The 25,156-nt window shown below is 62.6% G+C and overlaps 1 protein-coding gene across 6 annotated transcripts in view; it reads right to left on the bottom strand.

Moving 5' to 3' along the window:
* The window catches only part of AGPAT3 (1-acylglycerol-3-phosphate O-acyltransferase 3), an 85,308-nt gene that overhangs the window by 15,517 nt on the left and 44,635 nt on the right, over nt 1-25,156 (bottom strand). For 3 of the 6 annotated variants that reach the window (XM_038581608.1, XM_038581609.1, XM_038581610.1), the window contains exons 2-3: nt 6,846-7,072; nt 52-221 (exon numbers count right to left, since the gene is read on the bottom strand). In XM_038581608.1, the coding sequence (XP_038437536.1) occupies nt 52-221; nt 6,846-7,023 (348 nt within the window). In that variant the 5' untranslated portion in view covers nt 7,024-7,072. Of the gene's footprint in view, nt 1-51; nt 222-6,845; nt 7,073-12,933; nt 13,115-13,382; nt 13,597-15,520; nt 15,607-16,072; nt 16,136-25,156 lie in introns of those variants that run through there. The other 3 variants (XM_038581606.1, XM_038581607.1, XM_038581605.1) reach the window with 3 other exon arrangements.

Raw genomic sequence — 25,156 nt, 5'->3', positions numbered from 1 at the left:
TCCCCGCGTGGCTCACCCCCAGCCCCTCCCCGGGGTCCCCGCGTGGCTCACCCCCAGCATGCCAAACCGCTCCGACATGGTCCACCCACAGAGGAAATCAATTTCGAAGTTGTGGTTGAGGATGATGACCACGTGCTCCTTGCCGAAGCGGTCCACCGTGGCCTGGTCGGTGAACAGGGTGCACTCGGTACCGGACCACCACTCCAGAAGCATAACCAGCTCTGTGGACACAGGGGCGCCGAGTCAGCAGGGCCAGGAGGCCGCGCTCGGGTCCAGGCCCCACGGCGGGGGACACGGGCCGAGCCCGCGCTCCGGGCACCTCGACGCAGCGTTGTCCGGAGGGGACCTCCTGCTAGAAACGAGCTCCGACGGTTCATGTGTCATGAGTTTGACTTTCCTAAATTATAATTATGTTTTCTGAACAAAAATCAGGATGAGGACAAACGGGAAGGACAAGTAGAGGAAAACCGTAATCATGGGTGGGCATTGTCAGGTCCAACTACGATGACTCGAGGGACTGTCGTGTTTCATCAACAGAACGGGAGGAGGGGTGCGTGCACGTGCGCCCCCAGCCCAGGACCTCCGGGCCGCCAGTGTGGATGTGCTGACCCCACCCGCTGGCGCACGGCCACCACAGCCAGGCGTCCCAAGAAAGGTGACAACGCAGACCGGAAGCAGGACCGTGACACCTGCCCATCCGTCTTCTGATGGGGCTGGGCCCTGAGGACGGAGGCCAGGGCCTGGAGTCCACACCCGACTGCCTGGGACTCAGTTTCCCCATTTGCAGAAAGGAGGCAATGGTGGCTCTCCTTCCAGCAGCCCGGGCCGAGGCGGGGCCGGACACAGGGCTGATGCGCAGCCTCTGGGGTCCGTCCCCCTCCTTCACTTCCAGGCAGGAGCCGGACGAAGTGTGGCCGTGAGACGATACCGGGACCCTCACCAGCCACGGCCCCTTCCACCCAGGAGGCACCCCGGGGCAGGGTGAGCGGAAAAGCCGCCCGTCAGGGGCACTCGGTCCCAGTGACCCCACCAGCCCGGCCACTTCCATCCGCATTTAAGCGCCCGGACGGTGGCGCAGGTGCAGACAAACCATCCAAACGGACGCTCCCAGAGAGCATGCGCGGGTGCCCACGGGCACTCGGGAAGACGCTCAGTACCATCAGTGTCAGGGAACGCACACCCAAACCAAGGGAGACGCCCCTTCCCGCCCCTCGGGACGGCTGTCCCTGGACACCCCCTCACGGCGCCACGGGGGACACAGGACAGGGCAGCTGCCGTGGCCCAGGGCGGCTCTTCCTCGGTAACCGGCGTCCACACCGAGCTGCGGGATGGCCCGGCGATGCCACCCTGGGGGCCTGCCCGGGGCCCTGGAAGCAGGGGTCCACGCGAACGCTTGTGCACGGGTGTCCCAGCACCACCACCCCCCGGCCGCAGAGCAGGAGCAACCAGATGCCCGCGGAGTGACGGCCACGCCCGGATGACCGTGTGCTCGCCGAGTGGGTCTTGCGGGGCCGACGTGTACAGATGTGGGCCACATCCACGACGGGCAAGGCCACGGACGGGAAGTAGCTTACAGGTTGCGGGGGATGGAGGTGACCGCTAACGGGCAGGTTTCCTTTGGGGTGAAGGCACCAGGACCACCGCCCTGAACGGGCCGCACGGTGCGAGGAGTGGGCTCCGTCTCGTAAAGCTGGTTAAGCGGGGGGGGGGGGGGGGGGGGTGTAAGCCAAGGCCACGGGGCAGGCAGCGCAGCCCCTGGGGAGCCCCCGGGAGACGCCCCGCCGGACCGCGAGTCAACGGCGAGCCCGGGCAGGGCCTGGGCGGGGCCCGGGGGGCCCCGGGTCACCCCAGGCCGCTGTGGAGCCGGGAGGGGTTCCCGTTGTCTGGCAACGCCCCTGCAGACCTCTGCGCAGGCCACCCGGCCCGCCCCCGCCGGCACCGCCACCCCGCGCCGCTGCAGCCCCGCCGTCGGGGCCCTCACGCAGGCCGAGCCGGCAGCTCGCGTCCTCCTGGGACCGGCTCCTTTCACTCAGCGGACGTCCCACGGAGCGTCGCCTTGTCACCCGCGGTGCAGTCCTGCGCAGAGGCTGAGTGGCTTCCCGGGTGCAGCCCGCCTCCTCCCTCTCCGTCCGTCCTCTGGGCGACATGGGCTCCCACCCTTGGCCCCGCGAGGGGCGCTGCTGGTGACGCGGGGAAGTTCCGCTCTCCCCTCTCCTTTGAGGGGAGCCAGTTCAGCCCCCGCCCCGACTCAGAACTGCCAAGGCCCCGAGGGCAGGGCGCACCTGAGCCTCGCCGGCCGTGCGGCCCCCGTGACAGGGACCCAGCGGGGGCTCCGGGGCCTGCCCGCCACGCCGGCACTGCTCCCCAAAGGCTGGCTCTCCCAGCCGTCCTGCGTTTCCGAGGGGCGCCCAGAAACCACAGACGGGGGGAGAGGGCGTGCATCTCCAGGACTAACGCAAGACACTGGATTTTCTAAAAAAAAAGATGTTTTTTGCAAACGTTTCTTCACTCGGGCCTGACAACTCACGCCTCACTCACACTGGCACGTACAACCACGTCCACGTGCCCCCCCCCCCCCCCCCCCGTCTCCCTGACCGCCTCCTGGAAAGAACCCGCAGAGCAGGCCACGGGCCCCCAGGGCACAGCCTCAGGAGCGCGGCATCCTGGGCTCGCCTCACTTTGTGGGGCCACGGCCCACGGCCCACGCTGAGTAGCTGTGGCAAGCGTGCCATAGACAGTGGCAAGGCCCCAACCACACCCCGCGGGCAGCAGGACGGCACAGGGCCACGCATGTTACCCCGAGGCCGTCAGGACCGTCACCAGCACCCACGGCCTCCCCCGGTGCTCGGACGGCCGCGTGGAAGCACAGCGGAGCAGGAGGCGGGGGCTGCGGGGGGCCAGTGGGACCCGCGTTGGCGCAGGAGGACACGGCTGGCGTTCCACGAGGGACGTGCGCAGGCGGGCGGCCTTCCCCTCCCCCCCCCGCCGTGGCCAGTCCTCGGGACCTTCCCTTGCTCATGGAGCACCAGGGGTCTGGGCCGGGCCGGGCAGCGAGGAGAAATGAAGACAGATGGACAGACACCGCAAGTCCCCCTGGGTCCCGGAGAGCGGCTCCTGGGAGGGTGGCCGCGGGGAGGCTGTGGCTGCTTCTTCCGTCCAGGCCGGGCGGCCAGCCTCTCCGTGGAGCACGACTGCCAGGCCCGGCGTCCGTCTGTCCGTCCGTCCGTGCCCGCGATCCCGGCCCAGCTGGGAGCATCGCGAACGAGGAGCTGTGCTCCTGGCTCCTGGGCGCAGCGCGGATCTTGCTGCGACCTCCCTCCTCCGGGTGCACGCCGGCCCCCGCGCGGTGAGCGAGCTCCTCCGCTGCACCCACTCTGCTGCGCACCGCGTCCCCAACCGTCTGCATGGACTCGGTCTGGGCGGCGCGGCTCTCCTCTCTCCCCTCCGGCCGCCAAGGACCAGCCGTGGCCAGGCTGGCGGGACCCAGGGGCGGGACGAGGGTCAGGCCGGGAATGGGCTCGGGGTGGCCGCCGGGAGGGCGCCGGGGGTCCCAGGCAGAGAGCAGGAGCGCGGCCAGCGGCGCGGGGCCTTAGAACAAGAACGTGACTGCAGCGCTCCCCACGCACACGCCCCGCCTGTGCCAGCCTCACAGACGGGCACCGACATCAGGAACAGGACGGCTCAGCCGTGCCCGCCCCCCAGGTCTCTGCCCTGCGCCTCGGCCGTGCCTTTACGTCGCCCTCTGTTCTTCCTAAAGATCCCTCTTCCGCAGGGATTCCAGTGTGTGCCCGGGGGCGTGAGCGCTGCCACTCTGCCGGCCTCGCACTCTTCCCGTCACCCTCGGGAGAGACCGCCGTGCGGGGTGCAGGCCCTGTCCCCGGGTCGAGGGGCTGGGACGGCTGTGGGGCCAAGGCTGCACTCCATCCGTCCATCCGTCCATCCGTCCGCCGCCCCTGCCGGCACCCTGGCTTTCCTTTCTGGGTATTTCCACGCCTGCTCTGGTCTCCGTGGTTTGTGACTTCCCTGGGGCGAGTCGCTTTGTGTCCCCTGCTCCTGTCTCCGTGCCCCTGGGAGCATCCTCCGCCGCCGCCCGCAGGCCTGGCCTCTCCCCCGTCGGTCGTTCAGCCCCGTGGTCGCTCTCCTCCCGGGGCCGGGCCGCTCACTTGCGTCCCGTGTGCCCGCTGTCCCCCGAGCTGGCTCTGACGTGATGTCACATCCGTTTGCTAAGAGCTCACTTCAACAATACCCCAGCATCACAGCGTCACTGATGGACGTTCTGGTCCCTTCGGTCACTGCGGGTGCTCGCTTGTCGCCCTCCGACCGTGTGCGCCCGCGGGCTTGTCTTCCTCTGTGAGGCTCCCGGAGCCCAGCGGGGGCACATTTCCCCCATCGGCTGATCCAAGGGCGCTGCTCACCTGCCCCCGCCCCAGCCACCCCCGGGTCCCTGCCCTGCAGCTGCCTCCCCCCGGGGCCCTGGAAGGCAAGCTCAAGGTTCTGCGTCAGCACCCCGCTTTCTGCCGAGGGGATGGGGCGGGGCCCAGAGTGTCCCTTAGGCCCCGCGCACGCAGCCACACGGCCACAAGGCGGCTTCACCCCGGGCTCAGCCGTCGGACCCGTTTGGACCGAACGACCCCGCAGCAGGTGGAGTCTACTGTTTAGTTCTTCAGTAACTAGTATTGGCCCTTCTGCTGTGCACTCGTCGCACCCACGTGTGCTCACGGGCAGCTCACTGCACGTTTCACACGACAGGATTCTAATTCTCCTCCACCCCCCAACACACACACACACACACACACCCTCTTTCGTCTAAAAAAGAAACCAAACCCTAGGAACTGGCGCTGTTACGCGTGCAAGGCGAGTGAACGCTACGGGCCAGCTCGCTGGTCTCCGCAGAGGCCGTGGGAGGTTGTGGGCCTTTGGGCCTCCTTGGGGGGCTTCTCGTCTCTGCTCCCGAGCTGGAGGGTGAACAGAGATGCTCCGTCTCCTGCAGAACGTAAAACAGGTATTGTTCCTTCCTTAGTGCAAAAGAAACACGGGCTTGTGCTAAAACACGTCAACGGTACATAGTTGGACGTAGAAATAAATGTCAATGATAAAAAAGGAAAAAATAAAAAGCCCAGTAAGTAGCAAATAGGTAAAACAAAAAAGTGAAAACTAGAAGTCCCTCCTTCCTCTGGTCCCTGGATACTCAGGTTCTGGACGACCCTCTAGGCACGGACAGCATGTGCGCACGTCACACACGTGTTGTCTTGAAATAACCAGCAGCGTGGGCAGCCCCGGTGGCCCAGTGGCTAAGTACCTGCCTTCGGCCCAGGGCATGATCCTGGGGACCCGGGATCGAGTCCCACGTCGGGCGCCCTGCGTGGAGCCTGCTTCTCCCTCTGCCTGTGTCTCTGCCTCTCTCTCTCTCTCTCTCTCTGTGTCTCTCATGAATAAATAAATAAAATCTTTTTAAAAATGTACTTTGAAGAGGGTTCTCTATCAGTAAGGCCCGCCCCTGCTCGTACCGGCTGCCGGGCGCCACCGGGTGGACTCACCATACCTGGTCTCCACCAGCGGGCACTTGGGTTGCTGCCAGTTTTGTGCTAATGTAAAAATGATAAAACGAGAGCATCTGTGCACATATGTACTTTTTCAGGTAAGTCTCTAGGTAAACATTCTTATTTTGTAGAATAACGGTAAAGAACTATAGCTGTTCGAGTTGCTGACATCCCCGGCAAGTCGCCCTCCGAGGACGTGCCTGGTCCCCCGAAGCCCCAGTGTGAGCACTCAGCTCCGTCAACAGCGGGCTTTGCCGTCAAGCTTTGGCGTGTCCGTCCATCCGGCAGGTGCAGACTGATTTTCTACGGACACGCACACACGCGGGTGCACGCTAGCCACAGACGCACACGGCTACACACGTGTACTGAATGAGAAGGTGGGCGAGAGTCCTTCTCTTTCACAGACGGGAGCTCACAGATGCGCCAGAGAACGGACGGCCCTGCAGGCTGCCCTGGCGACCGGCGGGGACCGGCAGGCAGAGCCCGCGTGAGACAAGGCTGGGCGGTGGAGAACCGGGTTTACATTCGTCCTCAAAAATGCAAAATACTGTGTTAAAATCATACAAAGCTGCCTTCTCTGTGGGACCGAATGGTCACACGATGGAATGTCACACGGCTCAACCCAGGGAGGAGTCTGGGGCCGAGCATCCGGCGGCCAGGAACCAGCCCCTGGCACTCCTGGGTGCCTCTCCGTTCCCGGTGCAGGGACAGCTGGCCAGGACACCCCCGCCCCATTCTGGTCACGTCAGGAGCGTTCCTACCCCCGAGGCCCTGCCTGTTAGGGGGTGGACACTGCTCTGCCCGGGGTTCGTCCAGCACAGAGGACGGCCTGGCCTGCACCTGCCCGGCCCCCACCTGCCTCCAGCCCTCACCTGCCTTCAGCCTCCACCTGCTGCCTGGCCTTCCCGACCCCCACCTGCCCCACCTGCCGCCCGGCCCCCACCTGCCCTTACCCACCCCACCTGCCTCCAACCCTCACCTGTCTTCAACCCCCACCTGCCTCTGGCCCCCACCACTGCCTGGCCCCATCTACCGCTGGCCCCCTCCCCTGCATCCTCGCGCCCCCCCCCCACTGGCCACCCCCACCTGCTGCCTGGCCCTCACCACCACTTGCCCCACCTGCCGCCTGGCCCCCCACCTGCACCCCTCCTGCCCCCCACCTGCCCCACCTGCCACTCAGCCCCCCCCCACACACCCTCCCGCCCCCCACCGGTCCTCACTGGCCAGCAGGCCCCCCCACCCTCCACGTGTCCCCTCCCCCCCGGGCCCCCACCTCCCAGGCGTGCGCGGCGCGGCGGCACTCACGGCTCCACAGCGAGTAGGCGAGGCGGCAGTTGAGGCGGCGGTACAGCTGCTTGTTGATGGGCCAGAGGACGAGCGTGCATAGCTGGACGAAGTTGATGAGCAGCCCGCTGACCACGAAGACGAACCCGATGAGCAGGTGCACAACAAACTGGGTCTTCAGGTAGGCGAGCAGGCCCATGGTCGCTGCTCAGGAGCGCGTGCACGGCCCTTCACTGAGAACAGCCGTCCTGGAAGGACAGGGACGGGGACGGCGGTCGGAGGGGCGCCCGGGAGCCCCGCACTCCGCAGGCACATGCGTCACACACACACCAGACACACCCTACATACCACACAGCACACCCAGACCCCACACACCTACGCACCACACACGCGTGCGCACCACACACACGCCCTCACGCACAAAGGAGGGAAGACATGAAGTGATGCCCCTAAATGTCACCAGTCGTTAGCTCTGGGAGGAGGCATTACAGGTAGGTTTTATTTTAGGATTTTTTAAGCATCATTTAAAACATCAAACTGCACATGGAGTCCCTATAAAAACAGACCCACGGTACCTCAACTATTTGATTCCCAGACGGTGCTGCACCTCCTACACCTTTGTTTGGGCTCACACACGTGCCCTGTTGGGCCACCCAGGGACCTAACCAGTTTTTCTCCCCTTGTCACATGTTCCTTACTTTCAATGGTGAAGCCAAAGCTCATGTTTCCTGGCTGCACTTGTGTCCCCACCCCCCCAAGTGGCAGAGAACCAACAGGAAGCCGGGACCCAAGCTCAGGGCTCCCGAGGCCGGGCACCTGCAGGCCTGGTCGGCGGGAGAGGTGCCCGCACGCTCTTTAGGGGTGGGGTGCGGCGCGGGGTCTGGGACAGGCTCCCCGCTCTCCGGGGCAGGCCCGGCTTCACTTTACAAGCTGAGCACGCCTCGGGGCACCGGGGAGCCAGATGACCGTGCGGGCACCCAGGCGCTGTGACTTCCAGGCTGAGTCGTCAAGTGCACGTTGGCTCGGCCCTCGGGCCTCGCGTGGTGGGGCTGGGGGAGCCAGCTGCCGTGTCAGGGGGACGCTTGAGCCGCGGGCCCTGCAGGTGGAAGCTGACCGTCCAGGCCCGCAGCCCGGGAGCCACCTGGCCCACCAGCCCCCTGTGTCTCAAGTACCGAACCCGAGAGACCGAGGGTGATGCAGGATCGCGCTTGCCTCTCACCGCCGGGTGTTGGGAAGGTTCGTTACTAACTCATTACTCCGCAGTGACTGCGACCGATGCTCTGAACGCAAAGGACAGAAGACCCAGCAGAGGCTGCAAAGACACTGCACTCCTGGGGACCCTGCAAACGCTTCCCTCCGAACAAATGGAAGCACAGAGAGGTGCCTTGGCCAGGGTCCCACCGTGAGAAGCAGGACCAGACTCCAGTGGGGGCGGTGAGACAGGCCCACAGGCCTTCCACGGGCAGGGACGCTCCCGGTCAGCAGAGTCTCGAACACGCCAGCCAGAACGGCCTGACGAGTCCCCTCCTCCTCACGCAGACTGGAAAGGATGGCTTGGGCCAGACCCGGCATTGCTGCCCATCCTCTGGCACCTGACACACGGCAGGCTCTCTGCACCCCACTGCCCCCAAACACCAGGCTCCACCTGCACCCCCACCACCTCGGGTCTGGCCCTCGGCTCTGCCACACGGGCCACAACACCCAGGGTCCCCAGAAGGCAGCTCGAAGGTTGCCGGATCAGCCAGGATGCTCTTCAAAGCAGACTCCAGGGGCCACGCGGACCTGCTGGTGCCACCGCGGGGGCACGAGGGACAGCACATGCACAGCTCAGATGCACTCACTGCTGTGCAATGTGACGGCACCTGGAAAGCCACAGCCGGGGTCAATGCCGTGGCCGCGTCAGGGCGCTTCCCATCACCCCTGGCCCCGTGGATCAGCTTCCTTCCCTACAGGCTCGCATGAATAGAACCACGTGGGACCTGCCTTGTGGCTCCACCGTCCAGCCTCAATGCAGGGCCCCCTTCCAGGGCGTGGGCGTCCCGGTCCGCCCATTCACCTGCCCGTGGCACCGAGCCGCGTGCACCCTCAGCGACCATGTGTGTTGGAGCCCAAGGCTGCGTGGCGCAGGCTCTCGCTCCAGACCCTACTTCAGCAGTCCCCGAGGTGACAAGGTAGCCAGTCCCTGCTCCGCCTGGGTCTCTCCTCTGAAAGCCCATCCCCAGGATTCCCTGGGGAGCTGCAGCCACCCCTGGGCATGCGTTTCTCACGGCCTCACCACCGACACCGCATCTCCTGTCTGGAGCGCTGGCATCTGGGTCCAGCCGGGCCTGGGGCTCCGCAGGGGCCCTTGACAAGAGCCAAGGGATGTGGCCTTGGCCGCGAGCTCCATCCTGGCTGCTAGCCCTCTTCATGACTCAAGGTCATGACCTGCCGTGTCCCTCCTCCGCCGCCACCCTCAGGTGGGTCCCACTCGCTGTCCCGAGTGCGGGCCTGGCCCTGGGCGCTCCTGTGGCTGGCATCTCAGGACACGCTCCCCTGCTGCTGGGCACCTGCCTGGGTTGTCAGCGTCTGGCCCGGACGCCCCGGAAGTGGGGTCAGAACGCGTGGCTTCATCGCTCCCGTGGGCTGGGCTCCATCCAAAGGAACATGAGCCAGCGGGGCCGGTCCACACGCCCACCCCGTGGAGCACCCAGGGCCCACCGTCTGCTCAAACGCTGCGCTCGGCCCGTGCGCCCCCCGCCCCTCCATGGCCACGGTGGGCACAGCAGGAGCGCGGCCGGGAGCTCGACTCGGGCCGCAGGAGCACTTACGGGCGGCTCGACGGGCCCAGACGAGCTGAAGCCAGCTCTACGTTCTTAAATCCAAGTTTAGACCAGCAAGGGAGGGACGCCTGGGTGGCTCAGCGGTTGAGCATCTGCCTTCAGCCCAGGGTGTGATCCCAGGGTCCCAGGATCGAGTCCCACATCAGGCTCTTTGTGTAGAGCCTGCTTCTCCCTCTGCCTGTGTCTCTGCCTCTCTCTGTCATGAATAAATAAATAAAATCTTTAAAATAAAATAAAATAAAATAAACAAGCAAGGGGTACACTGTCTAGGGCTTTTTAAATAGACCTTCTTCTAAATGCTGCCCGTGGGGTCTGACACCACAGCACCCGCCAGCCACTGTCCATTTTCCAAATGCCGAGTCCATCTGCCCAGCCAGGAAACGGCGTCCTCCTATTTCCCCTTGAGTTTTACGTCTCCTGTGCCTCCCCTGCGGGCCCTTACTGCCCCCTACTGCGTGACGCTCAGTCTTCCACTGGCCACCCTAAGAGTCTCTAACAGAAACACCCATGAACACCCAAGCTCGCGTTCCCGATGCAGGGCTTTCAGCTCAGCCGCTCCCCCAGGAGACTTGATGACGCTCCCTCCTGTGCTCAGGGCGTTCCCACGACCCCGACCCCACTGCTGCCCAACATGCAGGATCTCTGGGTGACACCCAAAGATTGCAATCCGTGGCAACGGGGCGCTCGCCTGGGCTCGCCTCGGTGACTACACTGTGCCCACGCGGATTTCACTTGTATGACACTCCGTTGGTCCGAACTCATTAGTCCAACCCCGGTATGACGGTGTCACTCGGGAATCTTCATTTGCATTTTCCTGACGCCTGTGACGTTATATCCTGTAGAATGGGTTGTTGGGAGTCTAGACCTCCGCGTTACAGATGAAGAAACTGAGGCCCAGAGCCTTCAATCTCGGGGCGGGGGACCCAGAGCCCAGCCCTCTGCCGTCAAGCTGCTCCCCAACGTGCGTACCGACACACCGAGGCCGCCTTCCCCCCACCCGTCACCCTGACTCTACGACACCTGGGTGAGCCCCGGCACCCAGGCCTCGGGTGATGCTTCCCAGGAGTGCCCTCGGGGGCCTGGGGCAGGCCCGCCAGCCCGTCCCCGTCACCAGGCACCTTGCCCCAGTGCTCAGGCGCTGTCACCGAGGCAGCAAGGAGGCCTGGGCCTGCCCCTTAGCCCCTTGGTCAGAGGGACCCAGAAGCCTGCGTCTACACATCGGGATCCGGCGGTGAGGTGGCTGCCGCCTGAGTCTGCGCCCCTGAACAAGCTGCCAGGACCCCCTCTTCGGGGCAGGGGACGAGCCGCACACTCACCCCCCATCGCCGTGGGGACAGGGCGGTGCCACCCTGAGGGCCGGGAGGCACAGAACGGGCCGCTGGCCAAGGGGACGGGGCGCTAAGCCGGCGGCGGGCGAGGCCGATACGAGCCCACAGAGCAGCGCGCGGCCTCACGCGGAACACGGGTGCCACCGACCACTGCGGGGACAGCGGCCCGGGCCCTCTGGGGAAGCCCGCCTGCCTTCCCGGGCCGCAGGACGGGCTGCAGGACGCGCCGGGGACCCAGGCGGCCCCTCATCCCAGCGCCAACACCCCCCCCCCCAGGAGCGGGGCCCTCAGCGCCTCTGACGCCGCCTCCTCAGGTGCGTTTGCCACCGATCCCAAGGCCGAGGTTCTGGGGTTCCCACCGCCACTGTCTTCGGCTCGGGGCCAGACGGGGGAGCAAAGAAGCCCCCTGGAGCAGCTCCCCGGCATCACGTGAGGGGCCTGGCCACTCTCGGACCCACTGGGCCGCTGTTGTTATGGATGAACCGTGACCCCGGGGGACACCCCCACTGGGATCCCAGCCACCAGCCCCTCAGAACGTGGCTGTGTTTGGAGACAGTCTCTAAAGGGGTGGGGGCACGAAATGGGGTCATGGGGGTGGACGGCCCCGCGGTCGGCCTGCTGTGCTCATAGGAGACACTGGGACACAGCCTCCCACAGAGGGACGCGACCGCGGACACGGGTGGGGACGTCCCTAGGCACGTTCCGGCCCCACAGCCTCCCCAGGAGCCAACCCTGCCGAGCCCTTGAGCCCCGCTGGCCGGCCTCCAAGTGGCGGTGAGTAGATAGAAGTCTGCTGCTGATGCCGCCGGGCCTGTGGGGCCGTGTCCTGGCCACCCCAGTGACGGGGACACCCGCACACGCATTCGGGCCCTGTTTCCAGGTCCTGAGATTCGCCACGCGTGTGGCCCCTGCCCACGGCCTGCTGCCGAACCGCGGCCCCGCCGCCTGGAGCTCCAGGCAGACCCTGTGTCCCCGCACCAGCCTCAGGGCCCGTCACCAGGCGCCCGTGCCCCCTCGCTCCCCGGCATGGTCTCTCTTCTTCACGAACCAGCCAGCCCGACGGTCTGAGCTTCCGATGTCCTCCTGGGCGCCCCGGGGCCCCGTCTGCGAAAACCCCCATTTCCAACAAAGCCTTTGCGTGGGAACAGAAACCAAGGCCACTCACCTGCCATCCCCTACACATCAGAGTGGTGGCCGTGACTGTGCGCAGGGACGGTCACTGCATTTACGTGTGGACTCAGCCCAGTCCCGCCATCCGCACGCTTCCGTGCCTCTCCGCCTCCGCCCACCCTCACCCGGAGTCCACGTCACTCGGCGGGGAAACAGCACGGGACCGAGACCACACGGTCGCCCTCTGATGGCACCGAGAGACCGGGCCCGAGACCCCGGGGAGGGCGGACACGGGACAGCCGCTCTGACCGCAGTGGGAGCTCAAAGCCCTGCGGCGTCGCCGGCCCTGCGTGCTCCCTCCAAGGGCAGATCTAACCCGGCAGGACGGGCTGGGGACGGGAGAAGATGTCTAATCCGCCGGAAACGCATCGTTTTTGATTATGTAGAGACGCGGTCTGATTACAGGACTCGGGGAACTGCTTACTGCCGCACCCGAGGCCCATCGCGACGCAGAACGAAGATGTGGTGTCGCCTCCCCCGGCCGCTCTCCCACCCACACCGGAGCGCCCATAGGTGCGGTGCGGCGTGCCGAGCGGAACACCAGGCCTGGCTGGCGTGAACCCGGTTTGGGGTTTGCGTGGGGAGACTCCGTGGCCTCTGAGTCAGGCAGCCCCGGAGGATGCAAACCGTGAGAAGGGCAAGACAGAGCACGAGCTCAAATACCCCTAAACTGCCCCGACGTAACGGAGGCGCCAACTGTCACCGTCTAAAGGCAGCCCAGGACCAGGACCGAGGCTCGTGCTCCCCGGCGGCCGGCCCAGGCGTTCCAGAAGCCAGCACTTCACTCACGGGAGGCCGCTCTAGCCCCTTGACGGGCTCCTCGCACTTGCTGTCAACGTGGCGGGGACAAGCGTCACTGGGCGGTCTCTCGGCCCACAGCCGATCCCACGTGAGCGGGGGGCGGCAGGGGCGCCGGCGGCAGACATCCTGCTGACGGTGGCAGAGGGGTGGAGGCCAGCCCGCGGCCCGGGGGGCAGCACCTCCGAAGGTGTCGGTGCCGGGAGCCGGTGCGCAGACCCCGCAGCCCCTCGATGACCTCACGCGTGAGAACACAATGCGGCCACTGTTGTCCATGAGCTGGCCACGCGCTGCTCCCATCGCCTTGTGACGTAACAAGGCCAGGAAGCAGGAAAGGTATTTACGAGTCCAGCTAAAATTTCAGATTAGACACACAACCCTAATTTCGGGGCATTAAGGGGCTACTTTTAGCTCCTGGGAAATTCACTCACGGGGCCCACCTTATCCTCCCACGGGCCGAGAAACAGGACATGTTTCTTTGCTAATGATCATATGTTGCCTGTCTGAGCTTATCAGCATTTGGAACCATCTAGAAGCCTCAGGATCCAAGAGGAGCAGAAAATCATCAGTCTCTGCGGAGGACAGGTTCGCATCCTGCAGACCCAGGAGAGGCCCCTGCAGCCAAGAAGCTGCCGCCAGCGAGAACAGGTGCAGAGGGAGACACGACCCGCAGAGATCCACGTTCTCAGAATGTTCCGTGATGGGTTCCGACCCACGTCATTGGAAGGGACGGAGACAACAGAGAAGGGTCATTTCTGACGCAGCGGTTCCGGGACATGGGGCCCAGGCGGTCCTCGGAGACCCCGGGGCAGCCTGGGAGCCAGGCACAGAGGACGGGGAGCTGCCGGCCACTGGCACCAACCCCAGCTTCGGTCCGTGGTGCCCCGGGGTGCTCCACGGTCTCTCTAACTGGCAGGAACAGAGAAATGGGAAGTCTAGGTAGGTAGGACTCGGGCTCGCCCCGAACACAAGCGGGGTGCGCACTCGCGGTCTACGCACTTGGTGGCGGGAGGACGAGGACACACGGCCCATGTGTGTGCAGGCAGCTGGGGGGCCCGAGGACACCCTCCCATGAACACGGTCGCAGAAGGCCTGGCAGCAGAGAAGACTCCGAGTACGTGCGCGACAAAAGCGACATAAGACCTACTGACAGCGCCGGAGGAGAGCGGAAAGCCCAGGATATGCAGAGGGGAAACCCAGAGCCCGACAACGGGAAACACCGTGAAACACACGCCAGCAGGTGCCCTCCGTGCCTGCGCCCACGACGAGGCAGCCCTTGGATGCGGGGTCCGCTCCCCAGGCTGGCGCCCCCCCTGCAACCCCCCACCCCACCCCGCAGACAGCACGTGGCCCCAGAGGCCCCACAGCTTCCCCACGCGCCGAGCCACCAGGTGAGGGTGGAGTCGTAGCCCCAGGCGGGCGCCAGCCGACCCGCAGCCACACGCAGGACCCCCGTGGGGCCCAGCCCAGATCGCTGAGCCACAGACTGGGGGCCAGTGAGGCGGTGGCCCTGGGACCGTGACCTCGGGTGGTTTGTTGGGTAGTGACCCCCGAGCGACCCGCGCACCGCTCCTTCTAAGTTCATTTGTAAACGCACCTGAATCCTGAGTAACGAACCAACAGGGCCCCCGCCCTCCCCTGGAACCAGACAGCGGATCCTGCAGCTCAGACGGAGAGAGGAGCCGAGAACGCCGCGAGAAAGAACCGGGGCACGGCCTCCGAGGTCTCACAACTCCGACAAAGCCTCGATGACCAGGGCGAGGCCTGGGCCACGAGCGAGCCACGAGCTGCCGCCGACGCACTGAGCTCGGGACCCGCGACGCAGATGACCCGTGTCTCGCGTGTACTGACTTCCTGCTGTGTTTGCGCTCGGGCACATCTGTCTTTCTAGTGCCTTTCATGTTACGACAAACAGAACACAAAATTAACTCAAAGCCATTACCGGCCTCATGGGAATCCTATAGCGTTACAAATTTTCTAAACCAGTGGATAAAAATATATATACATATAATTGAATGACATATGAAAACCTCCCCTGGAGTCCCCCCTGCACGACTCCAGGTGAGACTCGAACCCCAAGAGGACACCCCAGGCCCAGATCTAAGCCGTAAAGGAACCCCACCCCCGCTCTTCGAGCGGCTGGTCTGGGGTTGGGCATGTGGCCCCGTTCCAGGAGAAGCGTGCAGGGACTTCAGGAGGGCATCCGCTTTCTCAACATAAGAGACAAATCCCTCCGGCAGCGCCCTGTGCTCTCTGCGCTCTGCCCTTGGAGCGAGGAAAGGTGTCCCAGGCGCAGCGGCCACCTTGGGAGCATGAAGCGACAAACATGAGGCCAGAAGACTCACGGTGGGGGCGGGAGGAGGAAGCCCCTGGTCCTCCGAGGCCCGAGGCCACGTGGGCAGCTACCCGCAGCGCGAGGCAGAGGACGAGAGTCACAGGAATTAAACCACCAGCCCTGAGACGTGCAGGCCACCCTCCTGGCACGCCGCCGCTGCCCCTTCTGTTCCCAGTAGTGGCGCAGGTCTGCACGTAACACCCAGGTGCTCCGTCAGTGTGTAAGTGGGTGACTCGTGCTCACCGTGCAGACATGTGTGACAAGCAGCAGCGGGGCTTCTTCATCTTGTACCAACCACACACCGTCGTGCCATCTCCACGAAAAGGTTCCTGGAAGAACAACGTGACCAGAGCCCGTGGAGCACGTCCACCCAATGGTCTCCTCTGAGGCCTCAACCTCCTGCCCAGCACCGACAGGCTGCGGGTCTCCGGGGCGCAGTCGCACGGAGCTCGAAGGGGCCCGGGACTCAGTGAAACAGGAACCAGCAATGTCTCCAGACATCACTGAAGACCCGGCTGGCAACAGGCTTCTGGAGGAGCCACATGGATCCAAGGGGCCCGGGCCCCCCAGGAGACTCCCCCGATGAGGTGAGATGTGTCCCACCAGGTGCCACCTGGGAAAGGAACAGGGACCATGGACCAAGCACGAGGACAACTGTCACTCCCCCAGCGCTGTTTGCTGGGTCTGCTTCCGCGTGACATCTGCGGAATCCTGGCAGGAGGGGAGGCTGGGGCCGTGTGTGCGTAGCAGGGCCAGACACTGAGGGGCCTCCAGGCCCCGCCACGCCCCACCTACCCCCACTCCGCGAGCTCCGGCGTTGTTGGTCTTTCCCTGGTTGTTCGGATGGTTTTACTGGCTTCGCAGCGATATTCATGGTGGGAGGCAGGAGGCAGGGGGCATGTGAAACCTCCCGCAGCCTGGTGACTGCACAATAGATCTGTGACAAGTCTCTGGGCCTGCAGGACACGGCAGGCGCGCCTCACACCAAGGCAGCTGCGGTGCCAGAGCAGAAGTGCACTCTCCAACAGGCCAGACTGTGGCAGCGGAGTTCCAACACACACACGTGTGCATACACACTCTCATAATGCACGTGCACACACATGCTCTCATACACATAGGCACATGCACATGTGTGTGCATGCTTTCATGCACACATGTGCAATGCTCACACATGCAGACACACGTGCATGTGTGTGCCTTGTACACATGCATACATGCATTGTACACGTGCTCTCATTTGTGCATGTACACACATGCAGATTCATACACACCTGTGCACACATGCTCTCGTAATACACTCATGCACACACACGCATGTGCACACTGCAGGCACATGTGTGCTCTCATGCATGCATCTATACACATGCATGTGTGCATACACATGCTTGGTGCACACAGACACGTGCACAATGCTCTCACATGCATGCACTAAGACATGTGTGCACATACACACGCATGCACACATATGCACACACATGCACGAGCACACGTGCTCACACAAAAAACAGTCACGGGTAAGTTGACTTGTAAATTTGAATAATGAGTTGCCCATTATAATAATGACATTTTACTTTTAAAGAAACAGGCAAGGGTTCGCTCTAATATTATTCAATAAATTGGTTGCTAATGTGCTTTTCTACAAGTACGATATATTTCACAATTTAAAAAGTTGCATGGGAGCTCTGGCTTCCCTTGGGATGCAGAGAGCTCATCACTCCCGCCCTTATAAGAATTAGAGAGCCAGACAGACTGCACGTTCATAGCTTTTCTTGGCCCCACCAGGGATCTGAGGTCACAGGACAGCCAACTGACAGGAAATCTAGGGCAAGATGCAGAAGTGACCCCTGCGTCCCCTGAGGGTTCCCTGGGGATCCCCTGGGGCGGATGCAGGGTTTGGGAAGAGGAGCTCAGCTGGAACAGCAGAGCTGGCGAGGGCCAGGGAGCACTGCTGGCGGGGGCCCCACTCCTCCCCTTCTCTGTGACCTCATCCCATCTCTACCGGGTGCTGCGGGGTGCCTGGGGAGAGCCCTGGGAAAGCTGCTCAAGCCCAGAGTCCAGAACACATAGGTGCTTAACAGTGTTTACTACATATGAACACAAACCTTAAAGGAAGAACAAAACCATTTACAAAGATTTAAAATGTCACATTTGCCAATAAAGAGGCATCACGTTCAAAAACTAGATTTAAGGGGCATCTGGGTGGCTTGGTGGTTCAGGGCGTGACCCTGGGGTCCTGGGATCGAGTCCCATATCGGGCTCCCTGCAGGGAGCCTGCTTCTCCCTCCGCCTGTGTCTCTGCCTCCTCAGCTCCACTCTGAGCGTGGAGGAGCGCCCACATGTCACTTCATGTCCCCTGACACAGAAGGACACCGGTCACTCAGCAGCTGACTCCTATTTGAGCTTCCTGCCTGAATATAAACTCAGAACATGGGATCCCTGGGTGGCGCAGCAGTTTGGCGCCTGCCTTTGGCCCAGGGTGCGATCCTGGAGACCCGGGATCGAATCCCACGTCGGGCTCCCGGTGCATGGAGCCTGCTTCTCCCTCTGCCTATGTCTCTGCCTCTCTCTCTCTCTCTCTGTGACTATCATAAATAAATAAAAATTTAAAAAAAAGAAGTATTTAAAAAATAAATAAATAAACTCAGAACATCACAGATACGTGTGTTTTACTACTATATAGTCCCCTCCCCCCAAACATCGATCAGACCCGTGAACTCTAGTAAGCGGAGAGTGGAATGGAGACCGTCCCCGGCCACGGCCAGTGCACCCGCCTTCCGGGGTGACGAGGTCGGCGAGCGCGGGAGGCGCACGGGGCGGCGTGCCCGAGATCCCACGGCCTGCGAGCAGCGGGGCCTGGGCGCGGCCAGGACCGAGGAGCCAAACCCTGCCCTCTTCTCCTTCCTTCCTGTCACCATTCCCCAGACTGGAAAGTGGGGAGCGTCTGTGCTCGGGGCCCCGGCACGCCACTGCCCCCGGCCCCGGGGCTGCCCCGTCCCCACTGAGTCACAGGACTGCGCTCTCGAGGACACGAACAGACGCTGCACGGTCCACTTTGGCCGGTGCTCCCGTCCTCCCTCCAGCAGCGGCGGGCGCGCAGGGCCGGCTCCGGGGCCGCCGCTGGACCTCGCGTGCGGCAGGTGCCACTCTGGTGCCGCGCCCCTGGGAGAGCTTCCCAGCCTGAGAGCAGTTTTTCCAGGACAAACGGGGAACTGCACGGAGTCTGGCGACAGGTGACAGGAGCCCCGCTCTGTGGGTCCCACCGGCCCCCTCCCACGATTTCTAAGTGGGTGTGGGAACCGAATTCCGAGATTCTCCTCCCTCGGTCCCCTGAACATGGGTCAGCCCCTTTCCCACACTCTCTCTCTTCCTCTGCTTTTCCTGGATCCCTGACAGTTGACATCCGGCCCGTCTTGTCCCCCAGTTTCTCCATGACAGAGCCAAGGGGGCAGCGGCACCCCATCTTATGTGAACCCCAGACGGCCCCGCAGCCCCGCCTCCTGCGCCAGGCCCAGTGCCCTCCCCGTGGCCCTTCGGAGGCTGGGTGCTGCAGGCACGGGGGCCCAGAGAGGTTTCCACTCCGGGGCAGGATGGCCGCAGCGTGGGGAGGAAGGTCTCTAACCATCCCCCCCACCCCAACCTCGGCGTCCACCCCCTGGCAGGGCTCTTATCCTCCTCCCGAGCCACTGCAAGAGCGATTTCCTAAAGGAACACAGGTGCATGGATCCTATTTCCTCCCCAGATGGTCAGCAGAGAGCGCCCCTGGGCCCGGGCCCCACCCTGAGCAATGCTGCCCAGTGGACGGCGCCCCCCACTGGGGAACTGCCGTGCTGCTGCGCTGGGTGGTCCTAGCACAGCCCTTCTCTCCTGACACTGATTTCCCTACATTGTGACATCTACGGCCACGCGCCTGCCAACGGGACCGGAGACACTGCACACGTCTCCCAGAAACACGGTGCCATCGCTGCGGATGCACCACCACAGCACCCGGTTCACGGGAGCAGGCCAGCGGGAACCTTTGGGTCGAGAGCAGTGGAGCACAACAGATGCACCCCAAAATGTGGCCGCCTTACAGATTTCAAAGAATTTTGACCCTGAGACCAAGGAAACTTGGACTCCATGATCCTTCTACTTCTCCTTGGACCCTTTCCCTCCCCACAAAACTCTGGATGAAACGAACTACACTATCAGTAAGGATGCGTTGGCTCTCGGTTTTCACCTTCTGGCCACTCTCCCCAACCTCTGCCTGCACCTCATAAGTAGCTCCTTTGTTAAATCCTCCTCTCTCTGAACACTATTTCTTGTCTATCAGGACCAGAGAGACACGAAGACCGAAGACAGAAACTTCAGCAGGCTGGAGATAGGCCAGCTTTCAGAAAACGTAACTTCTGCTTGTCCTTCGTGAAAAGATTACTTGAGGATATAGTCCAGCAAAACGAGAAGGAATCTAACGAAGAGGGATACACGGGATTTGAGAGGAAGAACTCACCCGGTTATGCAATGAAAGGATACGCCAGGGAACACCTTGTGGGAGGCCCGGAAAGAAACTGCTCCGAACTAGAACAGGAAATCTTTCAAGTAGAAAGAATTTGGAGAAAAAGAAAGAAAGAAAGAAAGAATTTGGTGGGCAGAGAATATGATTAAGGCGAGAAGGTCTTGGTATTGAAGGAGGAATAGGTTTCTTTTCTCAAAAATAAAAAGGGAAGCAATGAATATTTGAAAATAATTTAAAAACTCCATGACAGGAAATGGTGATCCAAACGTGGATCACATGAACATCGGGCATGAATGTGGAACTCGACCTTCCTCCTTTAAGCAGCAAACTCAGTGACGGGATTCCAAGACCTGCTCTGCGGCACCTGCATGAAATAACTTACAAAAATTTTTATTGTGAGTGCTGTTTCTGGACTTACACTATTTAGACTCAACCTACAAAGGAAGTGTGGAGAGCTTAATTATAACTACAGAACAGAATATAAACGCCGTGAACCCTAATGCAAGGCAGGAGATTTTTTTTTTTTTTTTTTTTTTGGTCCACATGGATTCAACAAAAAAAGTACATTAAAGCATGAGGAGAAGAGTAAAATAACCAAGAATAGTGATATAACCAGCAGACCCCAGGGGCGGCGAGGAGTGGCAGGAACGTTTACGAAGGTGATGGTCTGTCTGTCACGGCCACGGGTGAGCACAACTCTACAACAGTGCCCGGCACACGGTAGGTGCCCAGTAAATACCTGCCGGAGAACCAGAGAACGGAGCACATTAGCAAGTCAAGGAACAGAGTCCAGGCCCACTGCCCGGGCCAGGAGCAGGACGGCTTCCGCGCCGCTGCCTTAGGAGTAGCAGCGCGAGTAGGAGACAGACGGGAGCTCACTTTCCTTGACACTAGGGCCTACTGCTATTTCAGGGAAATACAAAGATAAAAAATATTTTAATGTCTGGGCTAATGTTGCTGATGAAATAGCATCTTTAAAGATAAAAACAGGACTTCCATAACTTGGTCAAGTGAAAATGATGTGCAGAAAGTCAACTCAGCTGATCCCCCCAGTGGGGAACCCCCATCTGCCGTGCTGTCCTCCACGGAGGAGGAGGAGGAGGAGGACTGGGTGCTGGAAGCAAGCCCGCTGGGCCCAGGGCTCAGGAAACCACTCTTGTTCCGTTGTCTGTGGCCTCAGCGTGTGACGTGGTCATTTTTAATTTGTTATTTGAAACTGAGGATAAGATAACTTTTGCCAATACTTGAGGGTGGCTCGGTGCGGGTGTTCTTGAAAAATCTTCAAGTCGTAGGGTCCCTCCCCACCTCAGAAACACACTGGCGTCTAAAGGGTCCTGGGTAAGCCAACGTCTCACGGGTATTCAGGTTCCCAAGGCAGCAAATGAGGGGGCTGTTTTCTGTACAAATAGACACTTAAACCATTCAGAGCATTTTGTAAAACTCCGTAATTCAGACACTAATCCCAAGAAATGACCTGCTACAGGAGGGTCCCCCGGTCACAATACTTTGGGAAATCCCACACGCCCCGCTCCAGGCTGCAGACACCTGATACCAGCTCAGGAGCTCCCTGGGAAGAAAGGCTCTGAACTGTGCGTCGAGAGAAGCTTTCAGTATCTCTTACTGGTGAGCCGCACTGACGCAGACCCACTTTCCCTCGGGCAGTCTACCTCAGCGAGGTTTTAATTCTTTCCGTGCGCACATGTCTTGAAAGGCACGGTGCAATCCCATTACTAGACACGGTTGTAAGTCACTGATGTTTAAAAACAGCTTCCCCCCCCAAAAAAAATAAAATAAAATAAAATAAAAACAGCTTCCACCATGATTTCAAATAGGGGCTTTGGTTCTCGCTTGTCTTTCCAGAAAGTTCCCAGAGGGGTAACCACGCTCCAGCCTCGATCATGGGGGAACTTAGCAACGAAGCAGCTTGGGGGAGCTGCTGACAGGTGTGCTGCCTGCCATGTGCTCACAGAGAGGGGACCCGGGGGCGCCCACAGGCGTGAGAAGTGAGAGCGCCCCAGGCCTCCGCCAAACGTCCTCGTGTGGTGCAGATCAGCTGCTACAATGTCTTTCTCCTACGAGGGTAGTTTTAGCGGCAGGAATTTTAACTCTTTAAAAATGAGGAAGATGCCTGAGCCAACCTATCAAGTGCCATTTAGGCCAATGACCCCGTTAAATATTGAAGACACGAGAGGCCGGCAACACGGCCCTTCCTGATTTCTCCCCTGACAGCACGAGGCCAGTCGCCGCCCGGCTCCCAGACGGCCACCAGGTCCTCAGCCTCCTGCACACGATGCCACTCCTCCCGGGGGGAAGGCGCAAAGTGGATGTTACTGGGCTACCCGGTGGTGCTGTGATGGGGGGTCGGCGCGCTCCTCTACCCCAAAATTATTCAACAACGTATAGAAGCACAGACAGGCCTGGTGTGCACGTCAGGGTGAGTCTCAGGAAGGTGTGAGAGCAGGTGCGCGACCGCGACGCTGAGCAGGACAATGGCCGGGAAGACATGGCAGGTGCGCGCCTGGGAACCGGGACCAACACCCCCAACTCGTCACACGCGGGTCCTGGGGGGGTCTCGTGCCCAAATGTGAAGCACCTTGCTGGCAGGCCAGGGGTCCCCGGCGTCTTCTGTGACCCCGCCACTCTGCCAGACTTCCTTGAGAAACAGGTGCTACAGCCCGGGCGGGGGCTTCTGCTCCCCCGGCCACCCCTGGGCCACGTGGGCTAGTGGGGGGCTCACCCTTGGGCCGCGGGGAGCCTGTCCTGGAGGAAGTCCTCGCCCACAGAAAGCCTGTCCCCTAGAAGCCGTGACGTCGGTGGGGAGGCGGCACCTGCGCCCGTCGGGCAGCGCCGGGCCACACAGCGATGGAAAGGACGCAGGTCTCTGGTGGCGACTTGGGGCGACAGGGAGAGTATCCGCAGCTCAAAGCTCCCGCTGGAGGCCCTGAGCCTTCGCCCTGGAGCGCTCACACACGCGCGCAGCGCTCCTCAGGCCGCCCACGGCCCCTTCCCTCCGGGGGCCTCGCCCGCTGCGCCGAGGGCTGCCGTGGGCGCTGGCTGCACACGGCGTGGGGGGAGCCCAGCCCGTCGGAAGGCCGCCTGCCACGCCGGCGGAGCGCACGCCAGCCTGGAGCGGGACCCAGAGAATGAATACCTCAGGGTTTTCTCCCAGTTCTGAGCATGGGGGACAAGGACAGGGACAGGCCGGGGAACAGGCCGGGGGCTGCCCAACACCTCCAGGCAGGTCACAACACGCTGCAGACACGTTCTTCCAACTGGGTTTTTGTCCGTGTGTGGATGGAGCGGGGAGGGGTGTGACGAGGGTCGGGCCCTGGCGACGGGGTCTGCGGGCGGCCTCCACGGGGGGAGGGCACCTTGGCTGCTCACGCGCCTGGGCTGGTGGCCCCCCACTCGCAGGGGTGTCCTGAGGTCTATGATAAAAGCCGGAGACGGCTCCTCCCACGGGGGCTCCTCAGGGCCTGGGAACCACCCGACACTCCCCAAGACCCGCAACTCCTTTAGCAAGGGTCAAAAGTCCTTCCTTCCCTCCCCGGGGCTAATTCCTCCCCTAAATCACACACGTGCTTATTATCCTTCCAGTAACTCCCCTTGTACCGTCCAACAATCAGGTTTACCTACAATCGGAAATGCAAATCTCTGGGGGGTGGAAAATTCATTCTAAAGGGCGAGGCCGTGGAGCGGGGAGGCCGTGGAGCGGGAGGACGGGGCTCCAGGCGCTGGGGCAGGAAAGGCCCACCGGGGCCTGGAGTGCACACCCCGCCCGTCGGGGGGCCGAGCTCCTGCAGCGCCCGCCTCCTCGCCCGGAACAGAAGCAGCGATAATCGATAATCGGATCAACAGAGGGGAAAGCTTCCAGAGAACAGACGGAGCGTGCACTGGAGGACACCCGTCAAGTGTGGGACAGAACCTACAGAAGAGCCGATGTGTCTTCAGAAATTCCCCGACTCTGTGGCTCTAAGACAGGACGCCAGCCCCACACCTGGGGCTCGGGGTTCCCCACAGCCGCCCTGCGGAGAAACGCCGTCCCGTGGGCTCGCTCCCACCACCTGGTGCCCCAAGCACAGATGGCCTCGTGCAGACAGGGCCGGCCCAGAGCACACGCGCCCCGTCCACCCTCACACCCTCACACCCTCGCGTGGGTTGGGCTGGACCGGAGCCTCGAGAACCCCAGGCCCATGCCATCCGCACCAGCTCGCGGACTCCCCACTCCCAGCAAGAACCTGTGTGTGCGCACCGGGCACGACAGCCAGAGAGGGGCGCGGGTGACTGGCCACGATCCAGCTCAGCATCTACGGGCACAACAGGGTGGCGTCCCTCTGACCGGAACTCCCGCCTTCTACTGCATCCACAGACCACCCTGTAATCCCAGCACCCACCCCGGGGGAGGCGCGAGATAGAGGAGCGGGAACGCTCGCCGTCAGGCACAGCTGCTTCCCCAAAGCTCGCCCAGCACCTGCTGGCGACAGGCCTGCGGCCCCCGAGGCTTCTCCAGGAAGGTCCCCAGCAGAGGAGCAATCCCAGAAGGCGGGACACGCCACCTGGGCCGAGCTCTGGACACGACCGGCCTGGGACGCACTCCCCGGCCATCGGGGAGGTCCCGGTCCCGAGCAGGGATGTCTGTGGCACGCGGGGACAGGAGGGGGAAGTCCCCCATGCCCGACTCACCAGTAGAAGTAATAGGCCAGGGCCACGGCGACCAGGGCGGCGCACACCCCCGAGAAGAGGCAGGCCGAGTAGCTGGACAGCATCTTCAGACCTGGTCCCGTGAGGCCGTGGAAGCGCGCGAGGAGCAGGCCGGCGGCCCGAGCAGCTGTCCGCCTCTGGCCAGCGGATGAGGACGAGGGATGCCGTCCAGGCCTACGCCGCCTGCGCCCGACCGGCCGGGGCTCCCGAGACCACGTGCTCGGCGGAAAGGGGAGCACGCGCTGGCGAGGTGCCACCCAGAAGCGCCCTGCAAGCCTCAGAGGCCAAGTCCGACGAGGACTGGGTTCCCTGGAGCAGCAGCTCGGAGGCCAGCCCTCCTGCGCCCGCTGCGAGGCCGAGAGGTGCCCGCTAATCCAATAAGCAGCTTTGCTGAGAGCTGTAAACAGGTGGCGTCACGGGGCTTGGCCAGGACATGGGTTAGCGGGCCCCGCCCGGGCACCTGACCCGGGAACCCCAGACCCCGTAGCGTGCACACCGTCTCTCCCCCACCTTTCGGGAGCTGGGGGGGCAGTAAGATGACCCCACACAGCGTGGCCTGCAGGGTCAGCTGGTGAGGCGGGGCCCAGGCGTGCCCGTCAGGCCTCCAAGGGTGGACAGACAGCCTCTACTTGGGCACACGGATCCCGCTGTGACACACAAGGGCTCCAGGGCTGCGTGCACAACAC

The sequence above is a fragment of the Canis lupus genome, chromosome 31, assembly GCF_011100685.1.
Source record: "Canis lupus familiaris isolate Mischka breed German Shepherd chromosome 31, alternate assembly UU_Cfam_GSD_1.0, whole genome shotgun sequence".
Lineage (NCBI taxonomy): Eukaryota > Metazoa > Chordata > Mammalia > Carnivora > Canidae > Canis > Canis lupus.
This window is presented reverse-complemented; position numbering and strand designations above follow the sequence as displayed.